At 47.2% G+C, this 25,076-nt stretch overlaps 1 protein-coding gene across 4 annotated transcripts; it reads right to left on the reverse strand.

Annotated features, from left to right (window-relative positions):
* Window positions 1-698: 698 nt before the first annotated feature.
* Window positions 699-24,473, reverse strand: PCYT1A (phosphate cytidylyltransferase 1A, choline). 4 transcript variants are annotated; one of them, XM_062582802.1, is made up of 9 exons: window positions 24,391-24,473; window positions 16,206-16,346; window positions 12,988-13,087; window positions 10,672-10,788; window positions 8,502-8,653; window positions 7,630-7,708; window positions 6,722-6,864; window positions 5,439-5,627; window positions 699-4,852 (listed from the first exon to the last, which is right to left on the reverse strand). In XM_062582802.1, exons 2-9 carry the CDS (start codon window positions 16,320-16,322, stop codon window positions 4,646-4,648), a joined length of 1,104 nt encoding a protein of 367 aa, XP_062438786.1. In that variant the 5' UTR covers window positions 16,323-16,346; window positions 24,391-24,473; the 3' UTR covers window positions 699-4,645. The 4 variants fall into 4 exon arrangements, with proteins under 4 accessions (XP_062438786.1, XP_062438787.1, XP_062438788.1 ...); XM_062582803.1 differs by lacking the exon at window positions 24,391-24,473 and adding an exon at window positions 16,968-16,986; XM_062582804.1 differs by lacking the exon at window positions 24,391-24,473 and adding an exon at window positions 16,464-16,484.
* Between the last annotated feature and the right edge of the window lie 603 nt (window positions 24,474-25,076).

A 25,076-nucleotide genomic window follows, 5' to 3' on the forward strand; every position in this document is an offset into this window, starting at 1 on the left:
TGGCACTGAATAAAGATAAATTTGTACATGAATCTTTTATTGGCAACTGCGGGCTCAGGTTTTCTCCAGTTTGGGGTAGGTGATGATGCACACGGAGGGCACAGAGCGGATGAAGATGGAGCCCAGAGTGACACAGCTGTGACATAGGTCAGGCAGATGTTACAGGTGGGCTGGGGCAGAAGAGATGCTGAACACCAGCTGCGACATGGACCCTGAAGGCCTGGTGGAACAATTCTGCAGGCAGGGTCCTGCCAGTCATGCTGCCTGGTTCAGGTGGCCAGGGCAATCCCAGGGCAGCCACATTTTCCATGACATCTGCACAGGGAAACATGTGAGCACCTGGCTTTTCTCCTAGGGCAAGTGGCCCATGGCAGGGGGGACTGCTCCAGACAGCACAGGGAGAGCGTCCACAGCTGCCAGCCTGGCACTGGGAGAGGAGGGACCAATCCTTATACAGCCCAGGTGTTAAGTGGATGCTGCTTTAACTGGCCTTGCCCAGGATCTGTTCCTGCAACAGTGCCTATTCTACACCTAGGACAGAGGTGGCAACAGACATCAGAAATGACAACATAGAAACCTCCGTGTACATTTTTCTCTCCACGGAGCATCTTCTCACTCAAATCATTCCTGAGACAGCAGCTGAGGAGATCAGGATGAGAGTTTGCTGCACTGGGCAGAGAGATCTGGCACACACTGAGTAAAATTACTTTTGCATTTATTTGGCTAAACATAAAGCCAAAACAACTCAAGAACAAGCCAGTAAGACACGCATGTGCACACAGGCCCACACAGAGAAACCACCACAGCGAATACTGACTTAGAAGAGACATCCCGAGGCAGCCACGGCGCTGGGGCCAGAAGGGGCAGCAGAAGGCCTGGCTAAAACAGCTTGGAGGAACATGTACAGTAGACACCCAAGCATCAGTGCTAAAATCAGAGCCCGCTGCTGGGCACCACTGAAGCACTGGTCCGCTTCATGTGACCTGGATCTTGGAGCCCTCTCGATCCCTCCCTGTCATGTTACCTTTGGACAGGGCAACATTTTGGGGAAGAGTCAGAAATCCAAAGCTCCCAAACATTATCTATTTCATTTACTCACTCCGGGGAAAAAGCAAGTTCTCTGTCCCAGGAGGGGGGGAAATTGCTACTCTGAGCTTTCTGTGAGTGACTGTGTTCAGACTGCTCACCTGGAAAACACAATGGTGATTAGTCACAAGATTGTCAAATTTAACATGTTTTGAGAGAGTCATGGTAACAGAGAATGATCCTTACTGACACAGCTTTATAGGCACCAGCAGGAGTGCTGGGCACCAGAAATCTCATGGCTTTGATGAGATACAACACACAGACAAGCAGCAAAATGAGAGACTTGTCCCCCTTGCTGGACAGCCAGACCCAGCCTCATACCTACAGCAGGCAGAAAATCTTTACGAAAGGGAGCATGACATCCTCCCTAAGAGCAGGGGCAAGATGCCTGCTCTGTCACACCGAAGTCACTGCTACAGCCAGCTGTATTCACTACCCCATTATCTGCTTCAGGTTACAAGAACTAGATCCCAATAAAGTCCCAACTTTCTAAAAAATACTTGTGAGCACAGGTGTGTGCCATACTTTCCAAGAGATTAAAACATTTCTCCTGAGACCCTACCACCGCACTATTGAAGTGCTACGTTCTTTAACTCCTGCTTCTGCTAGCATCCTTGGCATCTTTAAATTTTGCCCTGCTGCAGGTTCCCTGCCACAAGAAAATGCACTTTCAGTGGCTGGCTCCTAGGGCCAGCGGCCTCGTGCCTGACTCAGAGGAGGAATGGAGGCAGGGCTGGTTCACAGAAGTTGATGCCTCTGGATTTACCAGCACCGAGCTCCACATGAGGACTGTGCATTCTTCAAGGCACGCTAATGAAATTTCATTTTTCCACTCTGCCTCTTACTTCATTCCTATTTCTAACACCTCCCTTCTGGATGCTTCTTTCAAAGCGAGCAGGACAGGCTAGGAGTGCGTGAACAGCCCCAGAGCAGCAATCCGTCACTGACAAGATGCACCTGGAGAACTCAGCTTACACATCTTGCCCAAAGATCAAGCTCTGTCCTATTCCTGACAGGATAGGGCAGCCCTGGAGATGTGGCCAGTCCAGCAACCCAGGAGAAAATAATACACTCCCTATACCCCCCAAAAAAACAAACCAAAAGGAAAAAAAAAACAGACTAGTCTGGGATTGGAGTGTCCATTTTAATATAAGCGTGAGGAGGAAGCAGGAATTGTTGGTTACAAGAAACAGCTCTGTTATGCCAAGCTATAGGTAAAACCATGTCTGGCTTCTTACCAAGCACCTGAAGTTTTGCAGAGACCAGGAAACTTGTAAGGTCTCTGCGGAACAAACCACCATCCAAAACACCGGCCCTGCAGAACCCCGCCACGTGTCCTGGGTTTAAACAGCAGCGAGGCTCTACGGCAGCCTGGCCTCTGTGATCCAGCTCGGGGAAGTAACTTAACAGTATTCCGAAGGAAGGGTGAAGAAAGGTGGGGAAGATCAGGGAAGAGGGAATGTGGGTAATATAAAATAAGTGCTCTATCACTCGTAAACCAGGGAATTAAAAACTGGTTTATATCAAGTGGCCACATTTGCTCGTTATAACTTAAACGCCAACAGCAGTCAGCCATGCTCCCAGAGCTGCACGCATTTCGGCTGACAAGAGGCCAAAGCAGCACAGGAGCAACCCCCAAAATACCATTTCCCGTACCAATTCTGGTCTCAACAGAAGCAAGGTGTAAAGAGGTGTCTCTTTCACTAGTCTCTGTCAAGCCCTTTGGCTGGTGTGACACAGAAAGAGCAAGACTAAAAGTGGGAAGAAGCGGCAGCCTGCTCCTCCCGCAGGGCGCTCGCGCTCCCTAGAAGCATCTTGGGGTGCAGAGCACGCGGCAGCATCGACGAGGCACCTCCTGGGGATCGCTGTTCCCTGGGCCCTACGTTCCTGCTTTGAAACTCCCCCGTGGCATCGCTGACTGTCCTCCGAGCCCGTCCTCCTCTGCTCCCAGCCTCACAGGAGGATACCGGCAACTCACCCCAGGAGCTCCAGCTGGAGCCAATGGATGCCATAGGCAAACCGTAACTGAAAAGCAAGCGGGAGCTTCATGGCTACGACACAGCGAGCCCTGTCCCTCGCGCGCTGGCTGCCGGAACTGAGGGCACCGGCCTGCTCAGCATGCAGGCGTGCACTGCAGGGAGCACAACTCCCAGTGCAAAGTTGCAGGCCACTGCCAGGACACAAAGCTCAACATTTATTACGCACAACAGCAGGCAGGACTTGAACCATGGTTTCAAACAAGTGGGTTATATGTTTAAAATCTTAAAAAGTTGCAGCTCTTTCTGATGCTCTTTCAGCCCCCTCCCTTAAGGGCTGGCATAAATGAGCATAGATTTTTGCATTTAACGTGCAACCCAGGTAACTGTCACATGGGACCATCACCCTTAACTGTGGTAAAACATTCCCTTCATCTGTCCAACTGCACATATCAACACAGACAGCAAATTGGCCATATGAATTCACGTTTTGTCCTTACAGCAACGACTTCACGGCACCGGTATAAAGGACTGCTCCAGCCCTTAGACCACAGCAACTAAAATGCAGGCAAACATGTACTGAGCACAGTGTTGAGGGGCCTTCTGGACAGACAGTAAGAAGTATTACACACCAGAGACTGAAACAAGAAACTTTTTAAAGAAGCACATACATTCATTTCCTACGTGGGCTCTCACACACTCAAGGAACGCAGACAGCAAGTGCTCTGAAAGAAAGACTCAAGCTCTTCTCTCCAACAGCAACCGAGGGCTCAATTTTAGCTCCAGGCTTAGCAGTCTTGTCAAGACAAGCTGGAAAGGCCCTTCCTTTGCAGCCCTCACACAGGTGTGGGGTTGTGAATGCTGCACACTTACGGGGTGAAGGATTCTGTGGTGCTGCAACTTCTTACAGGGCCTAACTCCTGCATGCCAAGTTGGTATCCCACTCCCCAGTGCATTTTCACTGCAACATGCTGGTAAGCTCAGCTAAGAGACACTAGAGCACTACAGAAACTGTCAGACAGATCCCTATCAGCTTCAGTGCAGCAGAGATGTCTCCATTTCCTAATAGCCTTTCTATTCAACTGCTTCCTGCATGCTTTCGAGGTCACACTGGTTGAGGAACCATGTTATCTTTCGTTTGGCAGCAGCACAGATACTGCCTGGGCATGGGGGAATCAGACAGAGGAGTTGAAGAAAAGGAGAGACAGAAGGGTCTGGGCATAGCATCCCACTCTCCCTCTCACCTGGAGACTTAACAGGGGAAAAGAAACCAAAACAAGAGCCGCACTTGAGTGCTATTCTTTGTGTTTAAAAAGAGTATTTTCTTAAAATATAAAAACCATCTTTCCCCTGGAAACCATTAGAACGTAAACAATAAAAAGGGAGTTTGAGGGAGAAGGGAAGAAGAGATTTCTGAATGTGCTTCCAGGCAGCAGCCCTTGCTAAGAGCGACGGGTGCCTCCAGGACCCTGTGCCCAACGTCAGCCCTGTTCCTATGGCTCTCTTACTCATTCAGAGTTCCCCAGTGGGTCTGGGCTTGTGATTCGGCGATCAGCGACTCGCAGCAAACCCCAGCTGGTAGCTTAATCCTCTTCATCCTCACTGATGTCATAGGTAACTGTGGACTCATTCCTGGCACGGTTGGCCGGTGAGGAAGGAGGAGTCTTGGTTGAAAAGGGCCAGCGGAATGAGGGAGATGGGGAGCGATCATGCGTGGGGCTACTGCTGGGACTCTGCTTTGGGCTGATTGCCTGCAGCATCCGGCCCTTGCCCTCTTTCAGCATGTGTTTCTAGTGATGAAAGCAGGAAGGCAGTTAACATGGCTCAAGAACTAATGCAAAACAACATTACCTACAGCTCTTGTCACATTTTGAGGTGTCACCCCCCACCCCAATACCTCGTGCAATATAAAAGCATGGAAAAGCCCAAGCATAGCTCAAGCCTTTGGAAACTGGCCAGTTTTATCACCACCCACTTTCCACCACCTCTAGCATGAACTGCCTGTGATATTTTGCCAGCATTGCAGGACTGGCAAAGCAGTGTATCACAAACACCTTCAGACCCATTCGAGGTAAGTGACAAAGTGACCGCCAAACTCTTGGTTGTTCAGTGGCCTGCAGGACACATGCTGGAGCTTATAGACCAGCTCCTGGAAAACGTGGACTTCTTATGCTATTGCCATAACTGGCTTTAGGCAGCTGGCAAGGCTCCCTGCAACCACGCTGCCCTGGCCTGTGGCAGGACATGTCTGGACACACCAAGTGCTGTGACAAACTGGAGGCCTTTGCTCCGCAGAGCCTGGGCTCCAGAAGAACTGACTCTGACTGCTAAGCTCTCTGAAATTCCCTTCCCCCTTTTCCCAGAGAGGCGCCTTACCAATGCGCCTTCTGGGCCAAACATCTCCAGGAAATTGCCGATGAACTCCCGGGACTTCTCTTCCCACTTCTGAATGAGATCAATACTCTTCTCCTCCACTTTCTGGACAAACTCCTTTGACTTCTCCTCTACATCCTTCACCCGCTTTTTCACCTTATCCACACGTTCTTGGAGGTGATATTTCTTCTCCTGCAGAGAAATGGTGGATCAGAATACGGCTCACCAGATTTGAGTAGTGACCATCGCTGCTCTATGTTATTAAACTGAACAGTTGCTTAAGACTTAGCATCGCCATTAGTTTCATGACACTTCTCTTTCACTTCAAAGACTTCTTCTCTAGACTACACGGCAGACACATAGTGGGGCTGTGAGATGCTTTGTTGCAGGCACTGGCACAGACCAGAGTGAGACTAAACCCACAGATAACCACTATCTAAGAGCAATGCATGGAAGAGGAAAATATTTATACAATATATAGATTAGGCTTGAGTCAGGAAAAAACAGAACATGCTTGACTATTCTGACCTGTTGTAGGTCACTTTGCATATCACGACAGCACAAGTCTTTGCTGGCTGCTGGGTTGCTGCGTGTTCCTAAACAGAGGCAGAGATATACTCTAAAGACAGGCCAGGCAGCCATAACCTCTCCAGTTTCATTATTTTTGCATTTGATTATATTATAAAATAGATATGGTATCTGTCTTAGTGATAAGAGAAATGTTTACTACCTTATTTCCAGCATTAGAAAAGCCTTCTGCCCCATATCCTGCTTGTGTGCTAAGAGCTACACAGTATAGCACTAGAGCATGCCCTTCTCTTCTACCCAAGCACTGCTGTTCCTGCAGCTTCAAGGAGGAGAACAAGATCAGATTTAATCTTAAAAAGAATGACTCTTCCTTATGAAGACAGCTGAGGGAAGAGAAGTGATATGGGACACAACAGGTGCTGCCATGAACAACCAACACCACACAACTGAAGAAAACATATATCTCACCCCATCTTCAATTCTCTCAACAGGTAAAATTCCACCAAATTGTCATTTCTGACAATTGGACAGCGTTAACAAAACCCCAGTTCCTCCATGTGGGTCTGTTCTTCACAGGAAAAGTTTAAGAGGAGGAAGAAGCCTGGCTTCTACTACAAGGACATCATTTGGTGCAATTGCTTAGCTGTGCAGATTTGCCATTTACCATCAGGACTGTGTTCCCACTAGGCAAGGATCTCCAATCACACACACTAAGACTCTGCTTCATTCAGCTTGTTGCAAGATACACTTCAACTCACATTTATGAAGCTGACATTGAGCTCTTTAGCTGTGTAGCCCCTTTGCAGGTTTCTTCTGGCATAAACATCATAGTCCCGCACAATCCGGGTGATGATATCTGATGTTGAGATCCCTTCAGTCCTCTGAGTTGGTGCAAACATGCCTAAAGTTGGGGAACAGGACTCTGGAGAGCTGTACCGAGATAGATGGCAAAAAGCTGCTGCCACCTCTATTAGAAAGAACCTCTCTTGTCAAGAGCACATTTCCCAACTGTCCTCACCCCACCGTGTCTCTGCCCTTGAATATACTACACTGGGGTCCTCCTTTCTGGGAGGATGAGGAGAAACTAAGGAAGACCTAAGCAAGTGTCAAAATATACCTTCTAATTAAAAGCTACAGCTCTTTACTTCAGCTGGTTTAAAGACTATTATCTATAACCCACTGTATTTGGAACAGTGTGGAGACAAGGACAGGAGAGAAAGGGGTTCTCTCAATTTAGCAGATGGGAATGTAATGAGCTCTGGTGGCTGGGTTTGAAGCTAGATTTAAATAAGCTGCACCTCCACCAAGTTTTACAGCAATCAACTAGAGGAACCACTTTGCAAAGTTCATGCCATTTCTCCATTTGTGAGAATCTGTAAACTAAGCCAGAATATTTTTCCAAAAAGGTGGTTGTTACTTCAATCATGACAACTAGACTAGAAGCAGAAATTAATGTAGGGCAATTCTGCAGCCTGGGAGGTGCAACAATCCTGGCCTTATGAACTAGGGCCCAAATCTGGGCTCCTTCTTGGCCCCGGAGCTCCCTGGAGAGGACCTCATTTGCAGAGTGCCAGCCACTTCCTCTGACATAATTCTGCCTGACAGGAGCACAACAGAAACTTTAGATCTTTGACAAGATTTCCTAGAGAACTTGACCCAGACCCACCTGCTTCTTTTATATGCTTATAAACATCATCGCTGCCAGCAGAAGAATATGGGATGTCATCGTGTGCCACAAAATCAATCTGAAAATTAAGAGAGCAATGTGAGTCACAATTCTACATTGCACATGCAGGTTTCATGCTTCCTGCTCAACTCCATGCAGGAGCATGAGGTAGAACAGCAAGGTGCTTTTGATTAATGAAAAAGCAATGCAGAGCAGTCCTAAGTTCTCACTGGCAACTGCGTATCCATCAAGCTGGTAAGCACACAACAAAGAGAAGCTGGGAGTAAGGTACAGCTGCTTTAAACTCCACAAAGAAATGACTTGTTAATGGTACCCCAGGGAAACCAAGTAAGCTCCTCTGAACACCCTAACTCCTTCACCTCCCAAAGCAGGTCAACAAATGGTAGAGGTTCCTTTCACTTTATCTTTCCTACTGACATAGGGATGAAAAGAGAGCTTGCCTAGTTTCTTGTTGTAGGGAAGCTGACACAGATCTAAGCTGGCCCTGCTGTAAGTAGTCAGTTAGACCAGATGACCTCCAGGAATTTCTTTCAACCCATGTTATCCTTTCCCTATTGCTTGTTTCACACCAGTCACTAGCATCAACTTCTCTTAAAACAGTGAGAATTGTCTTGCCCACTCTGGCCTCTTTTCTTTGTCACAATCTATTTTATTTCAACACTGCCTTCCAGATCAGTAAATGCTTTTAATCTCCCATGAAACTGACTTGGTTCCCATAACCTAGCTCATTCTGTATTTAAGGATTTTAAACATAAATGAGTTGCTCAGACAGAGAATGAGCCCATGGATAAACTCTTGCTGCAAAGAGCATGACAATCAAAATTCAAAACAGATGAGATACCCCATATTACCCTGTGCTCTGCCAGGAACTCCGGCGTGAGCGTCCATGGTGCATTTCTCACCACTTCGTCCACATAGCGACAATGCTGTACAGCGTCATACCGCTCGTTCTCATTCATTACTGTGAAGCCCTTGAAGTTATGGGTCAGCTCATCACTACAGACTGAAGAAACAGGCACAGAGAAGTGTGAGTCCAGGATATTTACTCCAATGCTTTCCTGTTAAAGGACCGCCTACACCCCTGCCGTACCTGCCAAGCCAGGCAGTTCCAGCTGTTGACAGAAGTTGGCACCTTCAAACCTGATTCTTCCAGCCACAAAGCACCAGAAACAGGGAGTGGTGGCAAGGCATTAAGCTGTTGGGCAATTCTGCTCAGGTTTATCACAGGAAATTGGCCATGTGTTTGAGGGATTTCTGTCCAAGTTGGGGATCTATACCCTAAACCCTCCAGGACTCTACAGCCTATGATGGTTACCAAGAAAACCAGTCTCTTTCTGTATGAAGTGGCACCTGGGGCTCTACTTAGCATAAACCTGCTTTTTTACCTATGAATGTCTCTTCTGGAAACTGGAAAGCCCCTCACTCTCAACCTCCCTAGGTTTCAGTTTCTGATTTCACAAAATATCATATCATATTTCTTGGGAAAAAACATACTAAAACAAAGAGCAAGTTCATAGCAAATCAAGCCAGTTTAATGATCAGGTTTTATGAGAAAGTAAACAAATAACTCTTCTTAATCCACATGTAAGACATTAAGAAAGGAGCTTTATTCAGTTATCAGACTTAAAAGTAAACAAGGCATTGCTAGTCTCACTGGTATTGGATGTATTTATGTTCCGGACAAACAGACGATAAAGAGAGGGTGAGACTGCTCCCAGCTTGAAGCCAGCATTCACCTGGGCTGTAGCCTCTTGTCTCTCTCAGTTCCTAGCGCGAGGAAAGCAGCGCGCATTGCTCCTTGTCTCCTCACCAGACTCCCAGAGGCAGATGGCATGTCTACACAGCTTGTTACACTAACACGTTAACAATACTTTCACCTGAAGTTATTTTTCTGACTGATATACAACATTTATGTACACTGAGCTGCCATTCAGCCTTCAAGATTTCTAAACTCGGAGCATCTTACAGATTTGAGCAACTGTTTCACCTCTCTTATCTCCCATCCCCTTCTAGGCACTACTGTAGCTCACACAAAAAACATATAAGAAGCACCACAACAAATAACCTTCATCAATGAATGAAACAGTGATAGGAAACAAGCTTCATGAAGAAATTATTAATGCTATATTACAGCTCAGAGTCTCATTTTGCTTCCGGTACCTAGTGGTAGTTAAGAAAACTAGTTAGACGTATTTCCAGTTCTGATATCTTACTATTATTATGCACACTGACTAGAGGTTACTTTGTGATAGACAACACCTACAGTTTGACATGCTTTTGGTACCACATACCAGAAAGGTGGATCAAAGCATGGCTATAGAGGCACTGTACCGACAGAAGTCGGCACAAGACAGAAGCCAGAAGAAAGTTTCTTTTCCCTGTATATTTTTGAAGGGGTCTGGCTGAAAAACCTCTGCTATCTCAGGGAGTCACAGATTACTCCTGGTATCATCGAAAGAGCTTGGAGCCTAATAGACAGAATGAGAAACTTTTATTTGGAGAAAAGGAATCTCACAGACTTCTCCAGGGCCAATCATGTGCACAAGGAACTACTATTATCTCTCCATGCTCTTTTTGAATTGGTCATAAGCAAAATCCAGCAGAGATCTGGAAAAGGAGAGGAATGTGCAGGATGTAAAGATTATGCAAAGCTCAACCAGCTATGGAGAATTTGTTCCTCATTAACTGTCTCATTCAAGAGGCAGATGCTCAACTGCCTGTAGTATTTTTTGATACTCAGATGCGCAACTCAACACCACCTGTGACAAAACAGAGGGGCCAAGTTAGAACAGTTGGGTCACAGGTCTTTTCCTCCTGTGCTCGCTTGCTACAGGATTACTTTCTGCAGACTTCCTGTCTCTCAACACATTGCAACAAGACTCCCACAGCAGAGTGGGAGTTGTAACAATTGTTACTGCCACCAAGACTATAAAGAAAAGACAAAAACCCAGTTGTGCCATCTGTATGCACAACACTGGAGGCACTCCTAAGAGAGCCAAAGTCAACAAGATCACTCCTTACCTCCCACAATGAGGTATGTGTTTGGGAAGAGGTTCTTTGCTTGCATCAAGGCCCGGGCATGTCCAGAGTGAAACAAGTCAAATATTCCATCAGCATAAACTCTGACAGGGCGATCCACTGTGCCAAAGAGACAGACAGACACATTTGTGAAGATCCATTGCTGGAGAAGCAGTTATTGCTCGTGTCTGCATTTGGGGACCTTCTGAAACTCAAAAGGGAGCTTCAGAAAACTGTCAGAATGCAGAGCCATAGCCAGGAAAGATTAGAGAAAAGAAATGGCTGTCTCTTTTTTCCTTCCCACGTGGAAACAAATGCATCTGAGCACAGAGCTGAAATACAACCACATTCAAAAGCAGATTCAAAACCTACCACATACCCACCAAAAAAGGTGAAGGGAGATCAAAAGGAAAGCAAATTCCGATCATCCTCTCCTATAGAAATCCAAATGCAGCATTAACTTCCACACAGCAGTGAGCTACCAGAGGGGAACTGGCCAAAATGTTTTCTCCTGCCAGCCGAGATGGCATCTCAAAGAACCTTCTCAGCATCTTCCTTTCTGCAGCTCACTCCCACAGCTACCAGTCTAAGGGACCAGGTTGTTTTGGCTCCTCACCAGCATCAGGGGCTCCCTCTAGTCCCATGAAGCATGTATGTAGCTGCACCTGAAAACCCAGGTAGGCCATTCAGAAAGAATGTGAAATCCCATTCTGCTGTCCTATTGGAGCTATCAACTAAATCCATAAATAAATAAGGAGGAACAAAGCTTTCTTCCAATCACCACTGTCAAGGCAGCTCTTCTTTCTAAAGTCAGCACTGAGGTTAAATGAAATAGTCTAGTACTGCCACATAATAACAGGAGACTCAGGGACTGCTGGTCTCCTGGGACTACACAGGACTCCAGCTGTCTTGCTGCTAATAACAGAAAGTTGCACATTCTTGGTATTTGACACACTTGGGAATGGTCTGCTTTGTGGCCCAATTCAGCCAGCAGACATGGAGGGGCAGCACAGACTGAGAGACAGCAGAGCTGCAATGAGGAAGGGGGTAGAGATAACTAGCAGGAGACCTGTACCCTCATAGACCTAGGTAGGGCCCTGAAGGTGCCTAGAGGCAGAGCACGTGAGGCAGCAAGAGGAAGCCTTGATGGAAATGAAGGGATGTTAGGTCCAAGCTAAGCAGAGGAGTCAGTTTGAGGACAGCCTCTTACAATCACTTGGCAACAATACCACAGTTTGATAGTGCCAGGAGGCTCCAAAGAGCCAAAGATCGAATGCCTGAAGACTGTAAAAGCTTCCTGCATGCCAGAAGAGGGCTGGTCTTTGCATGCCTTTATTAAAGTGCATTCATGTTTCGAAAAACGGCTTGGGACATTTTCCCCTCTCCTCCATACCTGCAACAGCTACAGTTCCTGAGCACAGTCAGAAAAAGCAGCAAGGAAGCATGCAGTGTATTTTAATCTCAGCAGGTGGGAGGAGCCATCGGTGTTGAAATTGGAGACCTCTGTGCAGGCTCTGGAGATTTTTGGCTGGGAAACTAATATGGACTACAAAGAGCACTAGATCTTCAGAGAGACCACTGCCAGGTCCCCGTCAGAGTTGGCTTACCTCTCAACACTGGCAACAGTCAGGTAATTAGAAGTGCAGTATTTTTATTGTCTCAGGGTCTCTGTAACAGAGAGGCCAAGAAAGACAGCATCATCTGCACACTCTGCTTCACAAGAGAGAGTAGCCACCCTCCAGATGGAGTGAGTCCTGCCCTCTGCCTCCCTCTTTGGGCTTGCAAAGATAATAGTGTTTTTCTCAGTCTCCTTCAGAGAATAAAATGACATGTTCTTATGGGGTTGTGATCAATGACACTGACTTTAATTTAAATCCAGGCAAGAAGAGGATATTCTGGGAAAAGGTGTACATTAGTTTCATTTGTCCATTTCAAATAGATGACTTCTAAATTGCTGCCTAACTTTAAGCTGCCTCAGACAAAGTAGTACAGAAAAACGTTCAGCTCTGATGCTACTCTGTAGCTGTCAGTGGCACAGGAAGAGCTAAAATATGGTTTTTTTTTTATTTGCATTAAATCAGTTTACAGGTGTATGTGCAACTCCTCACAAACTGAGGCTCTAATTTCAGTTGGGATTGGCATGCTCAAATTGACACAGAAACAGTCATCCATCACCAGAGCATTAACTAAATCATTGGGGGCAAACATGGTCTGAGACATAAGGTTGGATCAGTCTCAGGGAAACCCAAGTCATCCCTAACCACCACCCTGCCAAAACTCAGTATTTATACAATGCCCTTCTAGTATGGTTTTACTTACAATGGGTCCCTCTCATCGCTTCTTCATATGTTACTCTGACGTATGGCTTGCTGTAATCGATTTCCACTTCATCTGAAAATGGAGCTGGCTCCCTCAGTCCCTAAACAGCCAGAGAAGGTTAGTCATGAGAACGCAAAGGTGAATGCATTATGTAGTGGCAGCAATACAACAGCAGTGCCATTAAGTGACTCACTCACTGTGTCTTTGCAAGATTCATATACATATACTGAAAGACTAGTTAGCGTTAAACCTCAGAACAGTTCTGCAGGGTGAGTAGTTTGAGTTGAGGAAGCGTGAGCGCACAAGAGAGCGAGCGAGAGCATGCATGAGAGAAAGTTAAGGAGATGGTATTTCACACTGGGACCCCTAAAAAGACTTCAGGCTCAGCTACTTCTGACAAACAGCTGCTCACAACAGCAGAAGTCAAGCTTCAGCAAACTTCACCGTCACAGCTTCAGCTCTGCCCACCCAGGCAAGACAGCCACTTTACTGCGCTCGAGTGCCTGCGCTGTGATGTACAGATTTTAACGGCTCCTCGATTTGAGTATATGAACCAGCAAAAGAACAGCACCAAGAGCAGCACAAATCCCCAAGGAATGTGTGCAACACCACACATCTCATGGGCCAGCACAGCGAGAGACTGATCTTGATCTGTGGCAAAACTCACCCAAGTGCCTTAGGAAATCTCCTCTAATCTACTGCCTTGAATACAGTGGTATGTTCAATCAGCAGCTGAAGTTTAGGTATTGTTTCTGAGTATGTTCTCCTCTGAATGGGAACAAAACGTCTGCCTTTCCCATAATGGAACAAACAGCTCAATTTCCTTCTAGCGGGAAGGTGGGAGGCAGCAATGGATTGCTCTTTCCTGAACTAGAAGACTAGGAAACAAGTCTGCAGATTATTACAATAGCACCTTTAAGCTGCAAAAAGCTAATCTAATCAGCAGTTTTCTCCCTCATTTCCCGACCCACTACAGCATCCTGCCATGGTGCACAGCAACACTGCAGCCAGAAAGATTGCTGCTCTTATTGTTAATGTTATTCATTATTACAGATCTCCAAGAGAAGTGCACAGGAAAGCAACCACTGGCCACTGCATTCAAGTGAAGTGATGTTCCTGAAAATCTACAATAATGAGAGCATTTACTGAGGCTCTGGTACCCGTGTTTCCTATATATCACCTTCTCTATTAAGATCCCAAATTTTACTGCATGAGGTTCTTGGAGAACTCTGGAGAACATTATACACCTGCTTGTACTTCAGAAACGTTAAGCTTTTACTTCAAAAAGAGCAAAATTCATCTGCCCAATCCAGTCTTACTGGCTTTTTGATGAACTGCCTAGCTTCCATACCTTTTGTTTTCACTTTTGCAGTTTTACTGTTAAGTAAGGCCTGTGCTCCTCTCCTTTCATCACAGCCATTACACCTAGGACTTGGTAGTAAAATCAGATTCTTTGCTTTTGTCACATATCTGATATGAAGCTAGGAATAAAACGACAAACGCCTATCAAAACTTTCAGAGGATCACAAAAAAATGTCCTCAAAAGCTCCTATCAATAATGCCCTTCCTCTGCTTTGCCTACAAGGGTCAGGACACAACCTAACATGCACAATACAACAGGCTTGTGCGTCAGCAGGCTTGTTACTACCATCTGCTGCAGAGCCCTGCTGCTTCAGGGGAACACTCCATCAGCCAGCTGTTTAGTCAGGAGCTGTAAGGGCTTCGAGGTAATGTTATAGTTAGGCAGCTCTACTATTCTTGCTACATTAAATACATCTTTCACAAAAGGAAGAAAAAAAATCTTTCGTCAGGAGATCCACATTAGCCTTGTTGTTAAAAAAAAAAAAAAAAAAAAAAAAAAAGAAAAAAAAGCAGCCGGGAAGTTCGGAAGGTGACTAGGTATTACTTGTTTTGTTCCATTCCCAGACAGATGCTTCATTTCTAACACAAGCCAGACATCAACCTCAAGAGCAAGAGAATCCCATGGAATAAGTTATGTTTGTGTCTCTCTTTCATCTCTGAAACATATGGAGTCTCCAGGAGGGACAGAGTGGGTTTTGACATAAGCCAAGGATACTAAGGTTCTGTGGGATAAGTCACTTCAAAAGCTCAAGCATTCATTCCCAATGCTTGCCCCCAACAATTCTCACTGCAATCTGCAGGCTGATGCTGCTTTTATTTAATTATCATCTGTCTAATACCTTGGGACAGGACTGAAGTAGTCCTAAAGAGTAAAATTCCGTTACGGAAGAGAGGAAAGCTTCAATACGTCACTGTATTTTACCAAGGACTATGACCCTGTATGACGAGAACTGGATGGCAGCTGGCTTCTGATAGAGATAAGGAAAGAGCAACTAGAGAACATGTGATTCACATGAGAGCCCCAGGAAGAGAGCTGTAAAAAGCTCATCACCACAGTATTGCAGCAAGGACAAGATAAAGTCAACTCTTTACACTGGAATTAACTGACACAGTCTTTAGAATTCTAGACACACTTTGGTTTTATCTTCAAAAAGCTATCCCAAGCTTGATCTAGAAGGACTTTTTTTTTTTGGAACAATCCTGAAGTATCTACAACACAAATAGAGTCTCCTGTCAGACCAGGAGAATTAAAAGCAAAGTCATCTTCCTGGTGTTTAGAACAGTGGTTTCAGTAGATTTCTTCTGCAGGTGCTCACAAATTTCAAGCTCAACCGCAGTTCCCCTAACTCGAACAAGACTGAACACTTCCTATTAAGTGCATGTGTAAAAACATGCTCGGTTTGAGTATTTCTCCCTCCCCTGGGTCACTAAGAAAACCTACCTTTGAAAAAACAATTGTTATTCCCTATTTGTAGTATGTGCATATCTGTTATGTATGCCTGCTGTTATGCATGCTAGTCTGGGCACAGATTAAGTGACTACAAACAACTTGGACACACCACAAAAGCAGCTTAGCGACGCTTGCCTCAGACTTAATTTAAGCCCATGTTGTAAGTATGTTATTAGAATGAGCCAAAGGAAGATTTCAAACTGGCTTTGCAAGAAGGATAGCTACTCTCATTTGCTTCTTTCCTCCCCCTCGTTTTCTGTGTCCTCACCAAAAAAACAAACAAACAAACAAACAAACAAAAAAAAAAAAAAAAACAAAAAACCCCCACTTCTCTCTTTTTTGCTGTTACAACTTCAATATCCTAATTTTCCTAGGCACCCAAAGCTCAGCATCTTTGCGTACTTACAAATGAGCGACGGGGCATTTTTGGAGGGATTCCATCCGGCTCTGTTGCTCCATTGGGGCCAGATCCATCTTTTCTTCTCTTTCGAGAATTCAGCCTGGAGGAAGTTGGTGGCTCCATCTTGCCAAGCACGTTCAGTAAGAACTAGAACAAAATGAAGAAAGAAAAGAAAAAAAAATATGTATTTCTCAGTTCTTCCAAAGCAAAAATCAGTCAATAACAGGCTCAGTGTACCGAAGGTCAGCCCAAAGACACAACCACCTAACAAGAGGCTTAGCCAGTTGTATTTGGCATCAGCTGCCAAGGCTTGACAAACGGTGCCTGGTGGGAATACTGAATCATTTAATGCAACTCAGAGCTGCTCTGCAGGGAGAAGCATGCAGCAGTCAGCTGGCTGGAGACAAACTCGCACAAGAGTTGCAATGGAAGTTATAAATCATTAGTACAAAGCTAATTATGCTATTTTAGCATCTGAAAGGCAGCCTAAGCTATGCCCAGTCCACATTCAGCCCTCCCCCAGCTCTCATTTTGATGATACTGAATGCAAACACTCTTGTACCCTTCTGCCCTCCCCCTCTTCAGGACCAACCAGCTGACTGGTGTGCGAGGTCCCTGAACAGTCCTGAAGAGAGAAGGCAGTGATTTTAAGCAGAACGATAAGGGTGGGGAAATGAGGGAAGAGAGAACAACCTCAAGTCACAACTTAAATAACGAGATTGCTTGCAGTTTGCTTTGCTGTTTGTGTGACAGTGAGGGACAGCTCACCTCAGGGGGTTGCCACCATGTTTCCCTCTTGTCCCCTGTTCCCACTGCAGTGGTGACTCAGTTGGCTGTGAAGCAGCTATGGATGACACATTGGGGTATACTTAATTTTGGCTTCTCTTTATGTACCAGATTGTAATTAGGGGTGGTTCAACTAAATTGCTTCTCTAGCGAATGGAGAGACAGGCAGCTAGTTTGGGACAGAAATCACAACAGCTATCTGGAGTTAAGCTATCCCTGCTTTTGAACTGGAGTCCTCATACACTGCTACCTTCCAATAGCCCTGCCTTCCTGCCTATGCACCACTAGGAAGCCTAGCATTTCATGTTGTTGAAGGAAAGCTAGGGATTTATACTAATGCATGGCACCAAACGTTACCTTTTTCTGGTGATGCAGCCTCTTGCTGCAGCAAGAGTTAGGAACAGATGCTGTATTTGCAAAGTTTAAGACTAAAGAGTAGCAACCAGGTATTACCCAACTTGTTCACTTGAAGCATACAGATCTCCAGGGCAGCAAATAGCACTCCTGTCCTGCCTTTCCCGAGAGCAGCATGACCCCTCCACCCAGGAATGATGCTTACGTGCATGCCTCTACACCCAAACGACGAGGGCTGCGCGGCATTCAAAGCTTCTCCCCACCCACACACAGCGGGTGTGCTGGTACGTGTTAGGTGGGGCAAAAACACCCGGCACAAGAGGGCAGCTGCCCTTCTGAACGCTATCCTCCTCCTCCGGGCCACGCAGCTGCCCCGTTCCCTGCCAGGCATTCCCGCTCAGGACTAGTGAGACTGTCCTCAGTAAGGGCAATGGGGCAAATCTCCAGTGTTCAGCGACAAAGAAATACAAACTTTATGGAAAGAGAACTGTTCAGATGCAGATTGAATGAGCGCACTTAATCAAGCACAAATGACTCCAAGTTAAGGAATGTTCCAAAGTAAGAAATCAAGCACAGTTTAATAACATGTGAACCAAAACGAGAGAGATTTCCTTTACACCTCCCCACCTAGAATCCACAGGATACTCCACAAACCATGTTAGGGCCAAACGCAGCTGAACTGGCTTTGGGCTACATGCGTAGAGGCATGCCAAATCACTACGTTAGACCCAACATGATCCACTAAGAAAAACAAAAGACAATCTCAGATGACTGGGAAGTCAAAAAATACTCAGGAGACAAAAAAAAAAAAAAAAAAAAAAAAAAAACAAAAAACAAAACTCAGACAAAAGCGACAGTGAAGAATAGCTGGAAAAGCCAAACCCTCTTCCAAAGGGATCAGTGGAAAGGCTGTCACACAGACATTTCAGAACTGGATGATCCAGCCAGCACCCATGCCACAATGCCTGCGAGTGAAGTTTGCTGACTTTCCCCTACTCCAGTAATTTATTTACTATTTCCTAACAACAAACATACTGGAGTGTGCAAAAGCAATCTCTCAGGCACAGAGAGTTTGCAGCCCTAAGCTCCATGTCTTCAAACTCTTAAGCAAACATTTAGCTGTCATGCAAGTAACTCTGGAGCTTCAGTGTAACAATCATGCACAGGGATGCTACAAACACAGTGGCTTCCACAGTGCCTTTCAAAACATGGGGTATGAAATAAGCATTTCTTAGGTTTTGCACAGTACCGTCTCACAAGCATACTCTGTATCAGTGATTTATTTCACCACCATGGTCTTACCAGAAACCACTCAGCTCAAGTAAAACAAACAGACCTCTGTCTATGGCTCAAGTAACCTGAACATTCATGGACAATATAAGGGGAAATAGCTGCAGATTTTCTTGTTACTTGGTCAAAATGATTTCACTATGCTCCAAGTCACCTCATTCCCTGACCACTCACTTTCCTTCTCTTGGGAGACAACTGGAAGGTCTGTTAACAAGCTGAAGGCACTCACTCCACAACGTTGCAGAGCAATCCCTCAGCAAGATATTAAAAAGCACCATTTCTGGTGCTAAAGCACAGATATATCAGCCTCCATGCACCAACAGGCAAGGTTGTTTCCATGTTAGCCTGGCGCATCAGAGCAACCAGACATCTCTGCGCATCTGAAGCCCACAAGCATGCTCTCTTTCCAAGATACCACCAGCATTTTGCTGCTAAGTGCATTGGCCACAACCAGCTAACGAACTGTAGGTGCCAGCACAGGACGACATCATGCTTTATGCTGCTGTACAGAAACACTGTCCAAGCGCAGCAGAAATCTCCAAGAGCCTCTTTCAACCCCTTCCACACCCACTCACTCTCTTTCCTCTGGCCTTAACTCACTTTCCCACATCTCCGGGTGTGCAGGGTCAAACGATAGCAAACAATAGCTCAAGTGAATGGATTTGCTGTGTATTACACAGGCAGCAAAGGTCAGGCACTAAAAGCTGACAGGCAATCTGATCAGAGGTGCTGCCACACTGCAGCTAGGAGGTGGCACTTCTCCGCTCTACTTTGGTACGAGGGCCCAGGGGAAGGCAGCCGCCCAGCCTGCCAGCAGCCGGCGCGACTCCACCTGCAAACCACCCAGGGAGACATCCCTGCTTCGAGGACGGTGTAAATATGCTCTCTCTGCTCTGATGTTACAGGCTAGATCTTGCTAAAGGAACCGCTGCAGTGTCCAGAGAGATGGGCTGGGTGCTTCGTGAGTGACGCAGCTCTGTTAATTACTCACATTAATGCAGAAATTAAACAATAATTTTACCACTCTTCAGAGCTTTAAAACCTCTACCCTGTGGCTAGCGTATTTGTCAGACGTCTTCCCAGCACAAAACCAGCCTTCATTAAGGGAACAACTTGTTCTTAAAAAAATAAACTATACCTCGCTGCAATAAAGCTACTAATCTTACAATATTTTATTTTGACTCAAAGGACTAAAATAGCACCCTAAACAATTACTAAGTAACAACGGGACCAGCATCTGTAACTGAGTTTAACACATGAGTATACACTCTCTTTGCTTCCCCAAATGAGCAAAACACTTGACTGTTCTAAAATTAATTATATTTGCAGGAGATGGGGAAGGGGGAAGAAAAGGTTCCTTTGAGAGCTCATTTTGAAAATCTCAAAGATAAAAATTTGGCCTAATCAGAAGAAAGAGCTCTCTTGGAAAATATCAGCATTGTTCTTTTTGGTCTACGACATCACTCTTGCATAACTGAGTCTGTGCTGAATATGAGCACCAGGAGCAAAGTTAAAAAAAAAAAAAAAACTATTAGCGAAGGGCCCATGGGGCAAATCACAGTCTCTGTGCCACTTAGGAGACACTTGGGGCTTTGCTTCTGAAACTCATTTCTTTGGTTCACATCCTATATCGAAGAAGCGCCTTGCATCACCTGCCAGCGAGCTCAGCTCCGGAGAGAGAGCTCTGCGAGGAGCAGCTGATTGTCAGGCGGGTGGAGAGTCTCCCCCCTTGCCAAGCAATCACTCCATTCAGCCCCTAAACGTAGATCCTGAACAGAGGAGGGAAGTGGTAGAGGGAAGAAATAGGAATTTTCTTTAAACTGGGGCTGAGAGTAATGCCACAAAGCTCAAGTCATTTGACATAAAAATGCACCCACTTCTGGGAGGGAAAAATGACAGGCATCAATTCACACAGACAAGTATTTATACAGGCAGGGATGGAATTTAAGACTTTTTTCCTGTGAGCTAACTACAGCATCATTCTGAGTTAGAATTTAACCACAACACCAAAGCTAACACCTCTGGCATATGGAAAAAGTCGTAGAATAGGTGCAGTAAATCTCATTGCTTGGCCAGAGGCTTATCTCAATGAATGCATCTTCACGAACAGTACTGATGTTTTGTTTAGCCTTGAGCATATGCATTTTTGGTGTCAGAGAACTATTTGCCTCACAGTACACTAACAAAACAGATCTGATATTTCTGCACCCAAAGCACATCGATGGAATGAGGACCTGACTCATCTGCATTCTTTGCGTTTTTATGTCCAAAGGAATTTCTTAAAGAATATTATTGTTTGCAGATTTACATGAAGAAGCAGAATTTCTTGTGTCACTCCTGCTGTTTTTTTTTACTTGAAGATTTACTTGAAGAGACAGAATAAATCCTGCTACTTAATCTCAAAGTGTGTGCAAAACAAGGTGAGTACAACAACTTGGTAAACACTCCAGTCTGAAGTTGCTGCATTTCCCAGCAGAGAACTGAGTCAGTGCAAGACTGGCAGAGCGAGGCCTCTCTGATACCAAAGCTCCCGAGTTCCCTGAACGGCACAGCCTACTTTCAGGCTCCCATACCATCCCTCTGAACTTGGGAGGTGTTAGCATAATCAGATGTCACTGTCATGTGCTGCTCTGCCTACAAGATCATTCCACTTTGCAGAAGCAAGCTATTTCTCCTCTGCTGACTCATCTGCAGGCAAATACTACCAAACTTTGCATTCTGCCAGCTGTCTGCAATGAAGAATAGCCGTGACACATGGAAGACACCTAAGTGAGATCCTCTGGGAAAAGGAAGAAGTCCTGTCACTTCAGATAATTTACCATGCCAGGCTGTAAGGCATCCATATGACCCGGCATTCCTCATTCATACAGGGAACAGACTCTGGTAACTCTTTTCTCAGCTCTCCTCCATCTCCAACCTTCAGTCTGTGATTAATCTTACTGATATGTACCTCGGTAGAGATCTGCTGTAGACAGAGGGACTCAGAAGAGGTTAATGTCAGAAGAAGTTAATGACTCATCACAGACTTCTCTAGAAACTAATCAAAGCCTGTTTGCAGAATTAGGGTTAACCTCTCCATAATGACTGGGAGAGATCAGGATCTTTCTTCATTCTATACTTAAACAATCTTCCCCAAGATAATTTAATTCACAGACCAGACTTGTGAGGTCCAGGTCCTTCTGACTTCCTAGACTGAGGGCATCTGTCTATCATCTAGTCACTAGGTTTGGGTGTTTTTAAAGATTATGTGAAAGTTGAGGGGGAATAGCACAGTGGCAGTGACCCAGGCTGCTCACCTGAAGAGAAAACTGCAATTCTTTCTGCAGCATGGCTGCTCTTCCCACAATGTCTTAGCTCTACTGAGATGCGTCTAAGCCCTCAAACCCACCACGAAAGTTACTGCAGGGTCTGGCACTACGAATCCTATTTACACTTAAAATATGGGCTGCTTCAGCTATTTTGGTTCAGCAAAGGTAGTTATCCTGCTGCATATTAACAGTCACATGAACGAAGAAGTGATTCCAGTCCAGCCAGTGCCACGCACTGTATAACAGAATCCAGACCAGGATCTTTGCTATACTTGCTAAAAAACCTCCAAGCCTCATATCCCCTATTACTATAGGCAGACTGATAGTATTTCTTCAAGCAGAACCCAAGCATCATTAAGCATGGAGAAAATCTCCTTAGGAATGTGGTACCTGTGTTCTGCAGCTATGAAAAGATACTGTTTTCCACCAACAAAGTCCCAAATGGCTCAAGATAACCCTCCAACAGTACCACAGCTGAAAACAGTGCGGCATGATCACTTAGCAGAGCTGCTACGAAATACAGAAAAAAGATTGCCAGCAAGATGTTCTCCATGAATTCACAGCCCTCCTAAGTACCCCACAGTCCCAAGGCACTGAGTCTCCCTTGTTAGCAACGCAGCAAGAGTAGGGTTCACACAGAACATCAGAGAAGATCTGGAGCTTGCCCAGTGACATTAAAGTACAAGGATGGGCAGTCATTCTGTCCTGACTTTTGTTTTGCATTATATTGTATTTGCTACAGGGTTCAAATACAGAGGCTTTTGAAACCTGAGGAGGCAACCTCCTTTAGTAGGTTTACACATAAATAGTAAATCTTAGCTCTAAAAATTACTGTTTAGGGGCTCATTGGAAAGTCTGTTCCTGACAATAATTTCAAGACAATTGCAATCAAGATCTTAGATCAGGAAATGTCCAAGGCACCAATTTTAGTAATTCTACATATGTGACATTTCTCCAGGATAACGCTGGCTGAATTTGTTATCTGAATTTCAGAAGTAAAAATGGTGGCTGTCTTTAGGCCCCGGAGTCCTGTGGATAAAAAACCCACCAGTATCTGCATCTGACAATGCCAGTCTCAGCCAGCTGCTGGCTGGGAGACCTGGTGTTGCAATAAGACAGGGTGGGGACAGAAAAAGAGGAGAGAAAGCTACCTGAAACAGTCTGTACCTCCCTTCACAGAAAATAAGCACTAGCGAGAAGCATCTAAGCTCTCGGAATTACTGCGGACTTTAAGTCTAATTACAAAACCGTTAATCAGTGTGGCCAAGACTCTGGCGGACACACGCCTGTGCGGCAGCTGGGTCACACCATCCTTCTCCCCTGGCAGTGCCACCTCCTAGCTGTTCAGTTCCTCTCTCCCCAGCCCTTGGCTGTGTCCCATAGGTCAGAAGATGCCTCCAGTAGCCCCAGCACTCAAAGCCCCAGTGATGTACTTAAAAGTTTCCTGAAGCATCTGCTGTTGTCTCCTGTCAGCCCGGCCCCAACTGCTGCCCTGTACCAGAGAGTCCGGCAAACCCCCAGGGCGCCTGCCCCCCAGGCAGCCCAGCTCGCCCCAACCCAGCCGCCGCAGGGCTCCCAGGGCGGTTCTCCCTCTGGGCGGCCGGGCTCCTGCACGCTGCCTTCTCCCGCTTCCCTCCCCAAAGGGGGAGGCTGCACGCGGAGCCGGGTGTCCCCTGCGCCTCGTGCCCCCAGCAGACCCTGCTCAGGGCCCCCACGACGCCCCCTCTCTCCCTGCTGCGCAGCTGGAGGTGCTCCCCTCACGTCTGGCCACCCCACAGTCCCGTTAACCAACACTCCCCAGAGCTCTGCTGCCCCACAGCAAGCCCCTGGCACACCTCCCCGCTCAGCCCCATGCCCACGTCCACCCCAGATGAGAGCCAGCGCCCAAACCACCGGCACCCTATAGCAGCCCCACTTCTTCAGGGGGGCACCTGCAGCTGGGCCCTCCCCAGTGCACTGGGGCCGCTGCCCATCTGCAGCCAGCTCCTCCTGGCCCCCCATGCAGGGTCCCCAACCCCGGGCCCCACTGCCCCTGCTTGACTCCTTGGGGTGCTTTCAGCCCCCTTACATGCCCCTGCCCAGCACCACCATCACCTCCCCACCTCCCCATGGCGGCACCTGTCCGGCCTCACCGCGAGTGCCCCACCTCCTGCGGGCCCCCACCCCACGGGCCCTCCACTGTCCTACCCCTGCCCCACAGCTCAGCCCAGCCCGGGCAGCAACGCCTGTCCCCACAGCCCCCCCGAGCCCCTACGGAGGGACCCCCCAGTCACCCAGAGCCCCCTAGGGAAGAACCCCACAGCCCCCTCAAGCCCCCTAAGGAGGGACCCCCCCCAGTCACCCAGAGCCCCCAGACGGGGACCCCCCAGCCCCCCCCAGCCCCCTAGGGAGGGACGCCCCAGCCCCACGTCCCCCCAAGGAAGGGCCCCCCAGCCCCGCGCTGCCTCACGCACCTCCGCGGCCGGCCCTGCTGCCGGTGCCGGTGCCGCCGCCGCCGGCCCCGCCCCGCTCCCGCCAACGCCAACGGGGCGGCGGGCGGAGCCGCCGCGCGTCGCGCCGGAGCCGCAGGAAGGGACCGGCCGCGCCCCGGGAAACCGCGCCCCGCGCCTCCGTTCCGGCCGCCGCCGCGCGGCCCGGGCTCGGCCGCTGCTCCCGCGCCGCCGCCGGGGGGCGCCGCTGCCGCGGGGGGGGGGGGGGGGGGGGCGGCTGGCGGCTCCGCGCCGCGCGGGGCTCTGCCGCCTGCCGCCTCGCCCGGGGCTCCGCTGGGGCCGCGCTTCTCCTCGGCTTCCGACCGTCGATACCCCCCAGCCCCAATGTCTCGTCTTCGAAAGCGCTACCAAATTTGGTTGCAACTGGCCGCTCGCTTCCAAAGTAACGGGAGAGAGACGGTGGGACGAGCCCGTGGGGAAACACGCCGAGGAGACGTTGCATAAATCTCACTTTCTTAGGCCACGTTGTCCCCAGCTGACACATTTCACAACTTTGCCCTATAGACTTTCTTGAGGCAGCAAACACCAAATTTAAATTCCACAGCTTAACGAGGGAAGGAGCTAAGCAAGCCTAGAGATGGCTTGCTTAGCCATCCCAAGGAGATCTAACGAAGCCACAACGGCGGCTTCGTTGCAGTTTTTCACAGCAC

The sequence above is a fragment of the Rhea pennata genome, chromosome 9 (genome assembly GCF_028389875.1).
Source record: "Rhea pennata isolate bPtePen1 chromosome 9, bPtePen1.pri, whole genome shotgun sequence".
NCBI classification, from domain to species: domain Eukaryota; kingdom Metazoa; phylum Chordata; class Aves; order Rheiformes; family Rheidae; genus Rhea; species Rhea pennata.

Bases quoted from the DNA above. Each gene is read 5' to 3' on its own strand.
- PCYT1A (XM_062582802.1), bottom strand. From the start codon at position 16,322: ATGGAGCCACCAACTTCCTCCAGGCTGAATTCTCGAAAGAGAAGAAAA. The intron at 7,709-8,501 runs GTAATATGGGGT...CTTAATTTTCAG, and splicing joins AGTTCCTGGCAGAGCACAGG to ATTGATTTTGTGGCACACGA. The intron at 4,853-5,438 runs GTAAGGCGCCTC...TTTCATCACTAG, and splicing joins TTGGCCCAGAAGGCGCATTG to AAACACATGCTGAAAGAGGG.